Source organism: Ursus americanus, chromosome 10 (genome assembly GCF_024610735.1).
Source record: "Ursus americanus isolate L20-20 chromosome 10, mUrsAme1.1.p, whole genome shotgun sequence".
Taxonomy (NCBI): Eukaryota; Metazoa; Chordata; class Mammalia; order Carnivora; family Ursidae; genus Ursus; species Ursus americanus.
This window is the reverse complement of record NC_142136.1, coordinates 32,195,495-32,211,435: the sequence shown is the minus strand read 5'-3', so window position 1 is coordinate 32,211,435 and position 15,941 is coordinate 32,195,495. Positions and strand designations below refer to the sequence as shown.

The following is a 15,941-nucleotide window of genomic DNA, read 5'->3' as shown; positions in this document are numbered from 1 at the left end:
ACTATGATGCTGACGCAGTTAACTGCAGTGGGTAGGAAGTATAATTGTTTCATCCTGACTAGGAAATGAAATTGGTGTTACTGTTATATAAGAAACCTATAGCAGACTCTATTAATTGCCTGAATCCAATCAAAGCCATTATTTATTCTAGTTTCACAGGTAAAATATTTTACCTGAGTGTAAAAGAATAAATAAGGACTATAATTTTCACACGGCAATATCTTTTCATTAAGATCGTTTCGAAGTCATAAGAACACTTTTCACCCACAGGGGTTCAACGCCAGAAACGATTAAAATCTAAATCATAGCAAGCATCTATAATGTACCACCAAGTATCATTCTTTAATATTAAGTACCATGAAATAAGACAACCTCAGAAACAACGTACGCAAGAACACCAGGGGATTACAGATGGCCCAATGACATAAAATAGGAACATCTTTAGGAATGGTTTTCATTTATTCTGCAAACACTTAGTGTTTCTTGTGTATCAGACGCTGGATAAGGCAATAAAGCAATGAATTATATAGATATCATAATATAATTATATATTATATTATATATTACATGTTGAACCAAATATATTGAGCCTATATATATATATATATAAACACACATACATAAAATTTCATATATATGGAATAAATTGCCTTATAATTTAATATGTCCCTTTCTAGGGGAAAAAAAATACTTTTTTTTTTTTTTTTTGCCAGGTGTTTTGCCAGAGAAAGAAAAGGTCTTCCATGAAAAGGAAAGTGTACGGGGAAAGGTAGAATAGTCATCACGAAAAGCCGTGGAAACTGTAGATGGGACTTGAGACGTATCTGGTAGAACGGCAACAGAGTGGCGTGAAAGGGTGGCAGGAGCCAGACTGAGGATAGGAGGAGCCTTGCCGGTTATTGTTTTATGTTGTTTCATCTCCTTTACCATGTAAGAGAAAGATCACCTTTTATGGTTAGGGTTTAGGTCTATAGACCAACACTGCCACAGCACTCCTAAGCATCGCACATGAAACCTTGTACCTATACCAGACTACATTAATTTATTAATTTGTTCATATCTTCAACCAATAAATATTTATTGAGCATTAACTAGTATCAGGCACGATGCAGTGTGTTGGAAAAAGAGTAGCTACTGAAGCTTACATGGATTTTGGGAGACCCCAATTTATTTTAATCTAGAAGTGAAGATTTATAACACTGTATACCACATATAAACATACGTTTATATAAACATATATAACAATATAAACAACTGCAGTTTTTGTCAACAGAACAGCTTACTCTCCCACTAAGTCTTTCTTTCCCCCAGGAAACTGAGAAACCCATAGATCATGAGATTATCTTTCTACTTCTACCCTGTTTCTACTGAACCTCTTTTTCCTAAGCCCCTAGCTAACTAAGGAGGTAGTTCCTCTGATGAATTCTCCAAGTTATTCCAGTTTCACCAAATTCTCCTATTTTCTGTCTTCCTGAGTTCTTGCTGTGTGGAAAATGACTCTCCATCTATCTTTTATTTTTTTTTCTCTATGACATTCAGCAAAACTTGTTAGCACACAAGTTGGCATATGTGTTTCCATTTATCCAACAAACATAAACCATAGTTAAAAAAAAAAAAACTAAGCACAGATACATAGAAAGTCGTGTTTAATTTCTACTAAACAGAAGTCACATACAAATACACAAGAGGGAAAGTGGGACAAGTGAGTAGGAGCTCCTTTTTTTTTTTTCTGGTCCAAGTTAAATATAGTCTTTTCTAAAAAAAAAAAATATTCCACACACTAGGGCTCTAAAAATGAAGCAGGTAAGTTATAATTGAAAATTAGGTTCAAGTTTTACTTAAAAAGGGCATATTCACTGTACTCCCTCACAACCCTAAACTAGCTGGGAAAATCTGGGAGCCATCAGAGTAACTAGACTACGGACTCTTGCATTGCTTTAAAATTCTACCACTAGATGGCAGTACAAAGACCGTCATTTACAACGCAAGTGGCTTAAGTTCCATAATACTACATTAGTCCTAGGATAAGTGATTCGGTGAGCTATGAAAGAGAAAAGGGAGTTGAGTGTCAAAAGTAGGTAGAATGGTGAGGGGTGGAGGGAGATAGAGAAGGACAACCAGAAGAAGGGAGAAAATAAGCAAATGGAAGGAAGGCGAAGAGTGAGAAAGCAGAGAAAAGAGGTGGCACCAAGGTGGATAGTTTGAGAGGGAGGTGCAGGAAGGAGAAGGGGAAGAGGGTTGGGGCTGAGGCAAAGGTGAGAACTCCAATGTAGTCTTTTTCAAGTTTCCTGGACAGGAACCACAGCAAGAAATGCATATTTCAACATGACTCGGTACACACACACACACACACACACTCTCTCTCTCTCTCATAGTACCACATTTGCATGTACGTAAATAAATAGGTTACTGAACAAAAGTTTCATGATATAATACTTATTTGGGTGACATACTCCAAAAAAGTCTCCATTTTATTTAATTTCTTTGAAATTGCCCATTATGAGCTACCAAAATAATTTCAAGATTCGATAGGAAAAAATCCCACAATATGAGCAATATTGCTTCATTGTGTTGTACACTAAAGCTAGCTTTTAAGAGGATTTTTATTTTAAAAATCCTCCATAGCTGGGAGCAGGGAATATTCTTGGCCATATGATCAGTTCAATAACATTTGTTGAATAAATGAATTAATAGAAGAAAAAAGATGGTGGAGCCACCGGTCCTGAAAACCACATACAACTGGCCAATGATCAGGGTAGCATTTCCTCCATAAAAAGTGGCTGGGAAAAAAATCCAGTGTGTGATTGTTACTCTGTAAATTGGTAGCTTTTCTTTTATTTATTAGACAATGATCAACTTGTTCTTTTCTAAAGAACACAAAGTAGAATACCAGTTAATCAAATTCTCCATTAACAATGGAAAACAGGCAAAGAGAAAGAGCTGAGAAAATAGTTCTATAGTCTGGAAAAGAAAAAGAATTTAGGGAATAAGAACAAATAGGGAACAAAAAGCACAGCCAGACGGTTGTGAGTAATTAAGAGGCTAATTTAAAATGGTGCTAGCAATGATTCTAGGACCGAGTTTCCCTCTGGGATCTTGTAGTCTTCCTTCTTTCATTTGTTCCTATAGGTCTTTCCAGTCATTGGATAAAATGGTCATTTGATATACAGATATATTTAGCTACACAGATGGACAGATTTCCAAAGGTCTCTTGCAGTAAGTATATACATCCAAATATTATCAAAATAATTCTATAAATACCCACAATCTAATAGATAAAGTAAGAATTTCCTTGTAGCATAATAGCACCTGCACTATGTAAAATTAGCAGCTTTATACGTAAGCAAGAACTATATTTTTATATTTATTATATATGATAACTTTATATTTTCTGGGAAAGAAAAAAATTTGTCTTTAAAAAATGAAACCACAAAAGAAATGAAAGATATTATATTTCAAAAATCCAATATGTAATGTTCAACGTATTAAATATCACCTGAGAAACTTCTCAGGTGTGGTGAAAAATGAATGTAGCAACTACATCAGAGTATTTATTAGGAAAATATCACATTTAAGCATATATTGATTTAAACATAAATTCAATCTTTTTATTATAGGGGGAACTTATCCAACAGGTTAAAATGGTGTGGTGGCTGACAATTTACAACAGAATGAATACAGAGACCATTTTGTTCAACTCCTGCTTTAACTACTGTTTCTAATAGATTTTTCTCACCTAGATCTTCACCTCCTTAAGTAATATCTACCTCTGAGTGAAGTATCATCTCTCTCTAAATGTGGATTCCATCTTCTGTCCTTATGTTCTCCTTTTTCTCTTCTTTTGTGCTTTGTACTTTAATATTTAACTGTGTGAGCGGGGAAAAGCCAATTAAACTCACTCTTTGATGTTTTACAGATTACAAGGAGCATACCTAGAATTTTCTCTTTTCTGCTAATTCTCTTAGCATGATACAGACAACTTCTGTCTCCTCTCTGAGACAGTTATTATCATCAAATCTTAGACCTAAACCAGTCTATGCCAGATGAAGCAGAGAAATTAACAGATTGAAGGTATTTCAGAGGAACAAGAACCCAAGAAGCCAGTTTTCTGGAGGAAGCTATTCAACCTCTTGTGCATGAGCGGAAGTGAAAAAACCCCGATAAATTTCTACTCACGTTGCAAATCAGGTAAACACGAACAACAAATGACCCATGCATCTCCATAAAATATTCTGAACTCCTATTTAAAACTCAATTTTTCATTAATATTAGCTGACTGGCTTTCTCACTCTTGAATGAGTTCCTGCCTTTGCTTTAGGATGATAGCACTGAAACACTCACGTCCTATCAAGTCAAGATTTAAGAAGAGCAAACCAAAAGTCAGCAACACTCCAGTCCCACTTCCCAAAAGGCAGCATTAAAAAAAAAAAAAAAATTAATGAGAGAACGTAAGTAACTAAACGGTTTGTCAACAAAAACCAAATGGAGGCCTAAAACATCAACTAAATCTGGACGTTCTCATAACAAAGCATGTCGAAGAATAAATGGACCAAAGGAAGCTGCCGTAGTTCAGTCACTCAAGAAGCAGAGACAACCCTACACACAAGCATAGGTCAGCTGCCTGGGACGATTCTGGTCACATGGACAGATGACATCAGGAGTCCACTGAACGGTGAGCTAAAAGAGGACAGGCACGTGGAAGGTAGGCGGAGGAAGTGAGTTCGCGAAAGAAGGACCATCACCTGGAATAGGGCATCCGTAACACCAACAAGTGAGAGAGTTAACAGCAGAAGACAATGGATGAAGCAGAGATCCGGGATGGGGAGTTTCATGCGAGAAAACTACAGCCACAGTCAACGGTCAGGAGGAGCCAAAGCTAGAGTCCTCCTCTCCACCCAGCTCGGCAGCAATCACGGCAGTGACCATATTTCCTTTCACAAATAGAAATGGCACAGGACTAAAAATACACTTGTGGCTTCTTCCTGTTGGCTGCTGAGAAAAGCAACAGACTGGAGGGAAGAAAATGGGGTGTGAGTATTTCAAATTTGCCTACGACCACATCCCTTTGAAACTCCTGAATGAGTGCTATGAAAATAAGGTATATTTTTGGAGGATTCTTCACTTCATCTAAATATAATAAAAAAAACCACAACACTCTTAAAAAAGATGACCAAAGGAATTACAGGCCCAAATGGGGCTGGTTTCTTAACAGTGGTATCAACATGCTCTAGTCAGAAATCTTGGGGGAAAAAGCACTTTCTACTCAAGGATCTGAGAGCATCATTGTTTTAAGTCTGGAATATTGCACTCATAACCCATAAGAAGTTGTTTTTCAAGTATCGACACCTTTACAATAAAGAGTCATAATGCAATAGATATGTTTTATACAATTCTGGTAGACCAGGCTGCTGGGATTGCATTTTCATGGAAGAAAATATGGCTGTATAGGAAACTGGAGCTGAACTCTGGCTTCTAGGCAACCTATTTTATGATGGTCACATGGACAGAAGAATGGGACAGTGGTCAAGGAAATCTGCCCCCCTTGCTGCCGCAGGCTTTTTCAGTTCTCATTATTCCAAAGCCACTGATCAATCACTTCCTTGCTTGAGCCTCATTCCTGGGCATCAGGGTGCTATTATCTGTTCCTTCAGCTACCTGGAGAAAGGACCAGCTCAGGTATGAGAGGGAGGAGATAAGTTCATTTTTTTTTCCCTAGCTCATCAGCTGGATTTTCACAGACTGGTTATGGCGCTGCTCTTTAAGTATTTTGAATTTCTAAAATGTAACATTCATTAATATTCAGATACAAAAAATAGTTTTAAATGACAAATGCAAAGTATCTTGGGGTTATTTTGAATTATTCTATACCTTCCACTAGGTGATGAACGAGAAATGTTTGATCGTACATTAATTCTGGTATCATTTTTATAACTCTTGATGGACCCGAATTTTATTGAACTTTCATTTGTTTGCTTTTCATTACCAACCCGAGATGATTATCTGCTGTTTTTGTATTTTAGTTCACTTTACATCATGTATCTTTTTTTTTCCTAAAAACTCTTGTCAATCTAGTAAGTTGACTTCTGAATTCAGATAAATTACAGCAAGATGTATATATATATATATATATATATATATATATATATATATATATATATACACACACACACACACCACAGTATAATATAAGCAACTAACATGCAATTAAAGACATTGCTTCTACAGTTCTTCCCTCTCTAGAATTACCCATTTTCAACTCTCAATTGGATTATTCTTGATATCATACAAATGGCTATAATATCTCCCTCTTTTTAAATCCTTCCCTTGAGAGCCTAAAAGTCTCTCCAGCTATCAATCCATTTCTCTACCACAATTCTTTCCTGCAGAGTTATTCCAAAGAGCTGTCCAGACTTTCAGTCTTCCCTTCCTCACCTCCCATCTGAAGGAGAACTCACTTCAGTCAGTCCTTTGTCCCCACCACTCCACTGACACACTGTCAGTGTCACCAGTGAACTACACCCTTGCCAGATACCCAATTCTCAGTCCTCATTAAGCAGTGATTCAGTGATTCTTGCAAAAGGAAGAATGTAAAAGGTAGTTATGTCACTCTCCTGCTCAAAGGTCCAGATCCAGTGGCTTCCCACCATATTTAGGAAAAAAAAAAACAAGGCAATTAACCATGTTCTTTGAGGCCATACATTATCTGGACCTACTCACCCCTCTGGTCTCATATCCACTGCTCTCCCATTGCTCATTCCCCTCCTGTTCCACCAGCTGCCTTGTAATTCTTCGTCACACCAGCCATGCACCCTTCATGCCTCGGGGTCTTTGAACTTTCAGTTCTCTCTTTCTGTAAAGGTCTTCCCCAGATATTATTATCATAGCTTACATTTCGGGTAGGCCAGATTATACCTAAAACTGCACTCCTCTCTTTTGACTTCCCATCCCCTTATCATGGCTTATTTTTGGTCATAGCTCTTACACCATCTGACATAAATTGTTTGCCTCTTTCACAAGAAAGTCAGGCCCATTACAGTAGGCACTTGCTCATCTTGGAACCTCAAGCCTCAGAATTTTACTTGGCATATAGTATGTCGGAAGGAAGGAAGGAAGGAAGGAAGGAAGGAAGGAAGGAAGGAAGGAAGGAAAGAAGGGAGGGAGGGAGGGAAGGGAAGGGAAGGGAGGGGATATTCCAAAACTTGCCTTCATCCACGCAGTAACAAACCAAGAACAACTTTGCTTGTGATTTGTTATGACCCTTATGCTTTTCTGCTACTAAGTATCTGTAAAAACTAACGAAAATCTCCTGGGAAATGTACCAAGAACTTCCCCCGGGCTGGACTGAAACTCCTTTATGAGGTCAAATAATCCCTTTAGGGTCTTGTTTATAAATAATGTGTCTCAGGTTACATAGTAACAAAACTCGGGCAAGATCAGTCCATTGGCTGTTCCCTCTACACAGAGAGCTCCCATTTCTCAGCACAACCACTTTGGGGGCTAACTGTTACTTCGTCCTTTTGGTATCAAGAGGGAAAATGTCTTCCCCGGGAGACCCTCTCTGATATCCTCCCTCTCGTAGCTCTAGCCTAAACTGTGTTTGTTTGCTATACATTCCAGAATATCATGCTGTTTTTCTTCAGATCACATAGTACATTCAAGGCCAAACTGAGATATGTCAGTGCACAGAGCTAGCTAACAACTTACCATTCCTTTAGACCAATATTCTTTAAATACTTGGATGGGCTGAGTTTCTATTTCATTGGAAAGTTTTCTCACATCCTTCTGTTGTTAGTCAAGCATACTCATATGGACATTTCACCCTACCACATCCCCCAACCCCTAACCACCCCCTCTGAGCATCACAGCGAAAACATTTCTAACTATATCTAATACCGACTGTGAAAATACTTTTATCAAATACAACTTTCTCCATATGCAGTTATAATTAAACTCTCTCCCCTGGGCAAAGCCATGAGTAGTCTATGTTTTAATCCAACTTAAGCACAGAATGTCCACAATTATCAGTTAATCATATATATATATTTTTTTTTTTGGTCTAATGTTGATACTTCCCAGTAGACTATAAGCACCTGCGATAGAACAGCTTCTGTTTTGCTCAACACTGTGTCCTTGGACCAATAAAATACTTAGTACGTGACAGATGCTCAATAAATACTTGAATGGACAAATGATTCAATTCACGTGATACGTCATCTTAAAACATGGATGGGTACACAGGTCTTTGTGTAACATTATAGATAAGGTAAACAGTTTCTCTACCAGAGACCAGATGTGTTATAACAACTTTAAAAATAATTAGCCAGTACAATCATGTGCATTTATATGAGTTAGTCTTGCAATTTTATTATTAGCATTTTGAAAATCCAACTCCCCTATCATATTTTCTTTTGCTTACCATAGCAGATATACAAGTCCTACATGGAACGGAACTGGGGCTCCCTTTATCACTTAGCCATTTCATTGTTGGCCCAGTGCCCAGCTGCTTATGTGCAAAATAAAGGCTTGAAGAATTACTAAAATGCCCTTTCTTTTATTCATTCTGTGAGGTAGGCAAGACTCCTCCACTAGACACTTTTATCATCATCTAATTAATCAGTTAAACAATAAAAAAACCTTATAAAATGCTATAGCAATATTTGTATAATATGGTGATTATAAAAACATAATACAAACTAATAAAAATAGAAAACATGGGATGTTTCCAGATAATTTCTCATAGTAAACTCTCATCCCCTATAACTTGCAGTAACAACGCTGAGAAGCATTTCTATACTAACTTCTCGGAAGCAGTTTTTCATTTGTAAATTCAGTATGTTTTTTTCCTTCCAACTTTGTTTTTATATGACAGAGAAAAAATTTCTGAACATTACCACTTTGAGTATTTCGGGGAGGAGGTAAATAATAATAAATAATTGCAAACATTTTATTGATAGTTGATTAACCTAGACATTAAGCTTTTACTTAATCTCCTCAATAATCTTCAAGGATAGATGTTATCATCCCCATTTACTCTTTGAAGAACACTTCCCAGTCCAAAGCTGTAAGTGAGAGGACTAAGTCTAACTCAGATTCCTCATCCTGAATCTCATGCTCCTAATATCCATCTCACAGTCCAGGGGCTTTGTGATTATATCGAGTTTTATTCTCGGCATGAGAAAACTGCTGAGTAAAAAACACGGCATGAAACTAACAAATACACCTGAGAGCAAATTATAGCATGAGTCGTAACAAAGTTCTTCTACAGAGACACAATTTCCAGAAAATTAAATTTTGGCAATATACTTTCTATACTGAATCATCGAACTTTACATCAAAAATCAGGGATGTACTATATGGTGACTAACATAATATAATAAAAAAATATTATTATAAAAAATATATATATACTTTCTATAGCAATCACCTTAAATAAAAATAACCTCTCCCCAAAAGGATAATGTCAAATAAAAGATAACTCTTGTTTCCTTCATTAGATCAAAATTGTAAAAAAAAAAAAAAAAAAAAAAAGTGTCATGAACAATATTAAAATCTTCATCAATCATCTTCACAATTAAAGCAGTATTTCCCATAAGGGGTATGGTACAAGCACTGGATTCTACGGTATACACATACGCACATATATAAAGTAATGCAATATGCAAGGCTCCACTTTCGCTTTGTTAATTCCTAATTCTTAATAGATTTGTGAACACATCTTTAAATTATGAAAGAAAATAAATACCTAATGTGGTCTTCAGTTTCGTTATTATTCAAATTGGTTAGCTCCTTTGATCAGAAGTGTTAGTAACATCAGAGGGGGTTCAACTAAAGTAAAATCCAAAAAAAAAAAACCAAACTGCTTTATAACTCTTTTTCTTCTACCCACTCACTAAGATGGTGGTGGGACTAGTTCATGGCCTTTGCCCAAAATAGCACAAAAGACAGAGGTCGCCGCATTAAGCACAGAATGTCTACATCTCAAGTCTGCAATCTAAAGTCTCTTGGTGCTGTGAATCATGTGATATTTTCACTTGGTAACACTGAGAAGGTAAAATTCATTTTCTGTGCTATGAAGAAACTTGATGCAGATAAAACAATAACTTGCCAAAGATGGATGCAGTTTTGCAGAGTCTGTTTGCAAAAATTTCTCTAACTTCACAATCAACTGTTATTTCTATGCATTGAATCCTACCTTATAGAAGAACTATAAAAATCCACGTGTACTAGCATTTTATGAGAAGGCAGTGTTTATGTATTCATCAATCATATTTTAATGACGGGCCTCAGTAGTAATATGGTATCAAAGCAAAAAGTAATACAATATAAATCATCATTTCTTGGCCCTGAAGACAAAATACATGCATATGTGTTTAGTTTTAGAGGGAATGAGTCAATGATTATGGGTATTTTACATGTATATAGAAGTGTTGCTTCTTTTGTAGATTCATGATAAAGGAAGAACAAATCGACAGCATGATGTTATTTAATTCCTTCTAGTAAGAATTGAAAGAAAAAAAATAAGAGCTTAGAAGTAGGAAAGCAAGTTCACGATCAACTGCATAACGGCCATAAAGTTAGGTAACTAGGTATTATTAAATAGAGTTATGTAGCAAAGTATTTCCCTGCCTTCTAAATCCTAGAAGGGAATTTGAATATTGCATTTTGAAATATTCCATCATACTGAGTCATACTGTTATTTAAAATGCCAACAACTTAAACTAAGATAAGACCTCAAGCTACATGAGGCTTTCATAGTCAAACACCTAACTTTAGAATTATTTTGATGGCGACACAACTTACAAGCAGTTATGCTAAATACAGATTATCCTTTCCATCTGAGCATTTGAAGGTAAACCTTATTTTGCAAAATAAGACATTTGAATTCTAACATTAAATGACCCGATACGTAAAAATACAGACTAAAGAACACTGAAGCAAATACCAATGCCAACACACGGTTGCTTCGTACTGAACCGTGTTGATCAGCTGACGTCTGTGTTGTGCACAGAACCTCTTTGGATGCGGGGTACTTGCACCCGATTTAGGGGCGGCTCACTGAATAAAGGCACAGTTACCTCTAGTGCTGAAATAAATCAAGGCTTTGCTTGTGTCCCTTACCTTTGCCATGGCTTCTCCCATCCTCCAAAAGCGGCACTACGATAGTGTTGTTCACATTTCCAGGTGACCGCACAGCTGTGTAGACAACAGGCACCGACTGTACCACCACAGGGATGCGGTGAACATGACTCAGTTTGTTAGACTGTAAATTCATGGGACTTGAAGGCGGTACAGGATGGATAATGTGCAAAAACTGCTGGCCTCCCACACCAGATGCGGAGGCTACAAGGGGCCCTGGAGTTAATACTGTTGACGAAGATGATGCTGAAGATACCGATGTTATAACAGTTGGGGAGGAGGCTGGACGACTAGAAGACGATGAAGAGGTTGAAGTTGAAGAAGGTGAGGAGGCAGACGCTGTCATGGAAACCGGGGAGGATGAAACGGCTGTGGGGGATGTCCTGGCTTTGTTGATTGACAAGTCCACTGGCTCAGTTTGTGTTTGGAAGTGATCTACAGATAATGAGTCCTCCGGGGGCTCCCCTTTCACATTATTTAGCAACAGGGGAACAGCTTCCATATCGGGGTAGTTGTGGACGTTTGGAGACTGTGGGGAGAAAAAGGGGACACATATCGATCTTTGTTAATCACATATTTAATAGATGGCAAGATTTATGACTGGAGTGCTTATTAATTTTTCTCTTATTGCTACGAGACACTACTCATTCCCCAAATAGTTGAAGAACTGCTCTGTGACAGTCATCGTGATTAGAGTTGAGAGTACAAAGTACAAAACAGTGTAAGACAAGGCCTCTGCTATAAAGACATTTTCATCCTATTGGGAGAGACTCCACAGTTGTTAAAATCCAGTGAAACAGGTGCTCCGTGGAGGAGAAAAGAGGCCAAAGAACCCCAAAATGAACAGCAGTGTTACATAAAATCTCTAAAAGACAAGGGCAGTATGCAAAGCATGACCTACTTCAAACTGTATAAATACAACAGCTTATTTATTTAAAATAATAATTATTTTAATTAATGAAAAGCACTCCTGTTATTGGCTCGACCCATCCTGCATTTTTGAGTCTCATTTTCCTCAGTTATAGAGCGATGGGAATTTTGGTTAGATAAACATAAACACCCTTTCCGGCTCTACAGTTCTACAATTTCATGATTGTAACCCTTACTCAATACTATCATAATCTGGAGGCATAAAATTACCTGGCAACAATACTTGGAAAAATCACTACATTTCAACTCTCATATATGGTGCAAGAGCTCCCATACCATTCTCATGACCAGCCCTGAAAAGGCGCACAAATGCTAAGTTATTAAATACAAATGTTTTCTAACAATTGGGTTATGTTTTAACTCTTAGTGATAACATTTTCTCAAAATAACGTACATAACTACTACAACAAACATTTTAGGAAATAATAATTTTAGAAAAAAACTTACTCTGGAACTTTTAAATTGTTTATGAATATTTTATTTAACTTAAGATAAAGATTAATGGACTTAACATTTTATTACTGGACATGAATATAATTTATCCTTATACTTATTCATTCATAAATTCAACAAGTATTCATTGAATGCCCACCTCCAAGGCCTAAAATGGCCTAACAATTCTATTAGCATGTGTCAGGCTAGCCTTATCAGAGAAAAGTAGACTGTGACAGATTATTTTGGTTGTATCTAATTTGGCCAGGCTAACACAGGCACGGATGTTCTATTATACGAAGACCAGAAACTTTTTTTCAGCTTCATTACAGTATCAGAACAACAATGTCTAAAATTATATTAAATTGGTTCATTTCATTCTTTGTTTAATAAAAGATCTTGGTTTGCTATTCCCCCTAAAATTTGAGCATACACTTAAAGGAACAAAACATGTTTCTTAAAACCTTTCTTTATAGAATATAAATTATAGCTCCATTCAAAACATACAATAGGCAGTAGTACAAGGGAATTCTATTCAACAAGATAATAAGTCAACAATGGTACCAGATCAACTAAAAAGGGAAATGGGTTGATATTTTATTGTGGTGTTTTGTTTTTTTTTTTTTTTTTTTTTGGTTTCTAAGCTAAGATGGTTACTTATCCACAAAAAAAGGAAGAGAATTAGAAAATATAAAAATAAACCAATCCAAAATATCTACTGCATGAAATTCTTAGTGCCAAGATTTCATTCTATGTGTTGAAACTGAGAAATAACTCTTTTAAATCTTTTCAGACATTAAGAAACAAAAAACCCTGCAAAACCATAAACTGAGCTACTCTAAAAAAAAAAAACTATTAGCATTATCTACTCTTCTAACTAGAACAGTATTTCGAATGATGCCCAGCATTAACATTTAATTTCTTTTTAGAACAATCTAAAATATTTCTTATTAGTATGTTATACCCACACAGAAATTCCTTGTTAAGGCAGGTTTAATAAAATATCCCAAATGGTTTGTCATTAAAATTATAAAATATGTCATTAGGCACATGTTATGAAACACTGTTTGACTTCAAATATCATCTTGATTAGTTTCTCTCTTCTTACTGTATTAGATACATCCAGAATTCTAATTTTGGAAGCAGCGATTATTCTATCTAGACGCAAGGTTTCTACATAGGTTTACAAAGCTAGGGCTGAGGTGTGAGTCATCACTGTAGGAACATTTCATAACGTAAGCAAAAAAAACTAATGGATTATGACAATACAAGAGGTGGTTAAGTATGGAGATTATTTGTAGAGATGGCTTCTGAGACATTAAGTGTCACTGAGCTTTGCGAATGACTTCGACTTTTCTGGATTATGAACCGAAGCCCACCTTTTGTAGGTATCTACTTAATTCCTAAGAAAAAATATTTATTCCTTAAGCTGTTTCGTAACAAGAGTGTTCCTCTTTTAATTCTGTTGCATATACTAGGAAAGCTATGAAGGACCAAATATTAAGAGTCCCTAGGTATTTTCAAATATGCGAGAACTACTTAGCTTTTACATGAGCTTAAACCAAAATACAGAAAATGATCATAAACATTAGCAAGGATAAACCAAACCCTTGGACTACACACATCGTCCTTGGGATGTTGCACACATGATGCATGGATTTCTGAGGATCACCACTGCAAAGGTACATGTTGGTTCCTTCTTCGTACATAGCCGGTGAAATGCAGCCAGTATGTCCCCAAACCATGCCTCGTCAGTATAAAGAGAACAAAATCTTTATTGTACCATTCACCTGTTTACAACATTAACAAAATATTACATCCTCGCAGCCCATATGTATCTCTCCGACTGGGATGTGGCAGGTAAAGCCACTCCGTAGCTTCAGGCTGTACGTACGCACGTGGAACGCTAGCAATACTACTTAAATATGGTTTCAAACCATCTGTGGCATACTTTTGCTCCTACTTTTAGGAAAGAGAGAAGACCTGAAAGACTTGATTCTGAGGTCATTTGGAATTCATCTCCTTACTTTCAGAATGGTAAAAATTGAAATGCACTGGTTCTGAGGTAAGAATCCATAAATTCGTAGCAGCAGTGAGGTGATGGGAACATAGCGGGTAGCCAAGAGCGACAACGAGGGCTCGGAGACTGAGGAAAACATCAAATGTGAAGTACTTGGAGGAGCTAGAAATTAAATAAAAGGACTACAGACATACATGAGACATATTGTGGGTTCAGCTCCAGCCTGTGGCAATAAAATGAATGTTGCAACAGAGCATGTCAAGTGAACTTCTTGGCTTTCCAGTGCTTAGAAAAGTTATGTTTACACTATAACTGTAGTCTATCAAGTGGACAATACCATTTTGTCTAAAAAAATGTTCATACCTTAATTTAAAAACACTCTATTGCTAAAAAAAAAAATGCTAACCTTCATTTCTAATTCTAGTTCTCTTGCTATTTCCACCACATCTGCAGTTACTTCCTCCACTGAAGTCTTGAGCCCCTGAGAGTCATCCATGAGGGTCAGAATCGACTTCCTCCAAACTCCTATGAATGTTGATATTTTGGCTTCTTCCCATGAATCACAAATGCTGTTAATGGCAACTAGAATGGTGAATCCTTTCCAGAAGGTTTTCGATTTATTTAGCCTGGATCCGTCAGAGGAATCGCAGGTGCAGCCTTGCAAAATGTACTTCTTAAATCATAAGACTTGAAAGTTGAAATGACTCCTTGATCTATGGGCTGCAGAATGGACGTTGTGTTAGCAGGGATAAAAACAACATTAACCTCTTCACACATCTCCATCAGAGCTCTGGGGTGACCCGGTGCACTGTCAATGAGCAGTCATATTGTGAAAGGAATCTTTTTTCTGACCAGTAGGTCTCAACAGTGGGCTTAAAAGATTCAGGAAATCATGCTGTGCACAGAGGTGCTGTCATCCCAGGCTTTGTTGTTGCATTTATGGAGCAAAGACAGAGTAGGTTTAGCAGCATTCTTAAGGGCTGTAGGATTTTTGGAATAGTCAATGAGCACAGTCTTCAAAGGAGAGTCACCAGCTACATTAGCTCCTAACTAGAAAGTCAGCCTGTCCTTTGAAGCCAGACACTGCCTTCTCCCCAGCTATGAACATCCCAGATGGCATCTTCTTCCAACAGAAAGCTGTTTTGTCTATGTTGAAAGTCTGTTGTTTAGTGTAGTCGCCTTCACGAATGTTCTTAACTAGATCTTCTGGAGAACCTGCTGCAGCTTCTCCGTCAGCGCTTGCTGCTTCCCCTTGCACTTCTATGTTCTGGAGATGGCTTCTTTCCTTACAGCTCAGGAACCAACCTAATTTCAAATTTTCTTCTGTAGCCTCCTTACCTCTTTCAGTTTTCACAGAATTCAAGACTTAGGGCCTTTGTCTGGATTAAGCTTTGGCTTAAGGTAATGTTGTGGGTGGTCTGAT

General features: G+C 37.0%; 1 protein-coding gene across 10 annotated transcripts in view; it reads right to left on the bottom strand.

Annotated features, from left to right (window-relative positions):
• Window positions 1-15,941, bottom strand: part of KLF12 (KLF transcription factor 12) — a 420,803-nt gene that overhangs the window by 132,702 nt on the left and 272,160 nt on the right. For all 10 annotated transcript variants that reach the window (XM_087865095.1, XM_087865097.1, XM_045811080.2 and 7 more), the window contains one exon: window positions 11,119-11,665. In XM_087865095.1, the coding sequence (XP_087721221.1) occupies window positions 11,119-11,665 (547 nt within the window). The remainder of the gene's footprint in view (window positions 1-11,118; window positions 11,666-15,941) is intronic.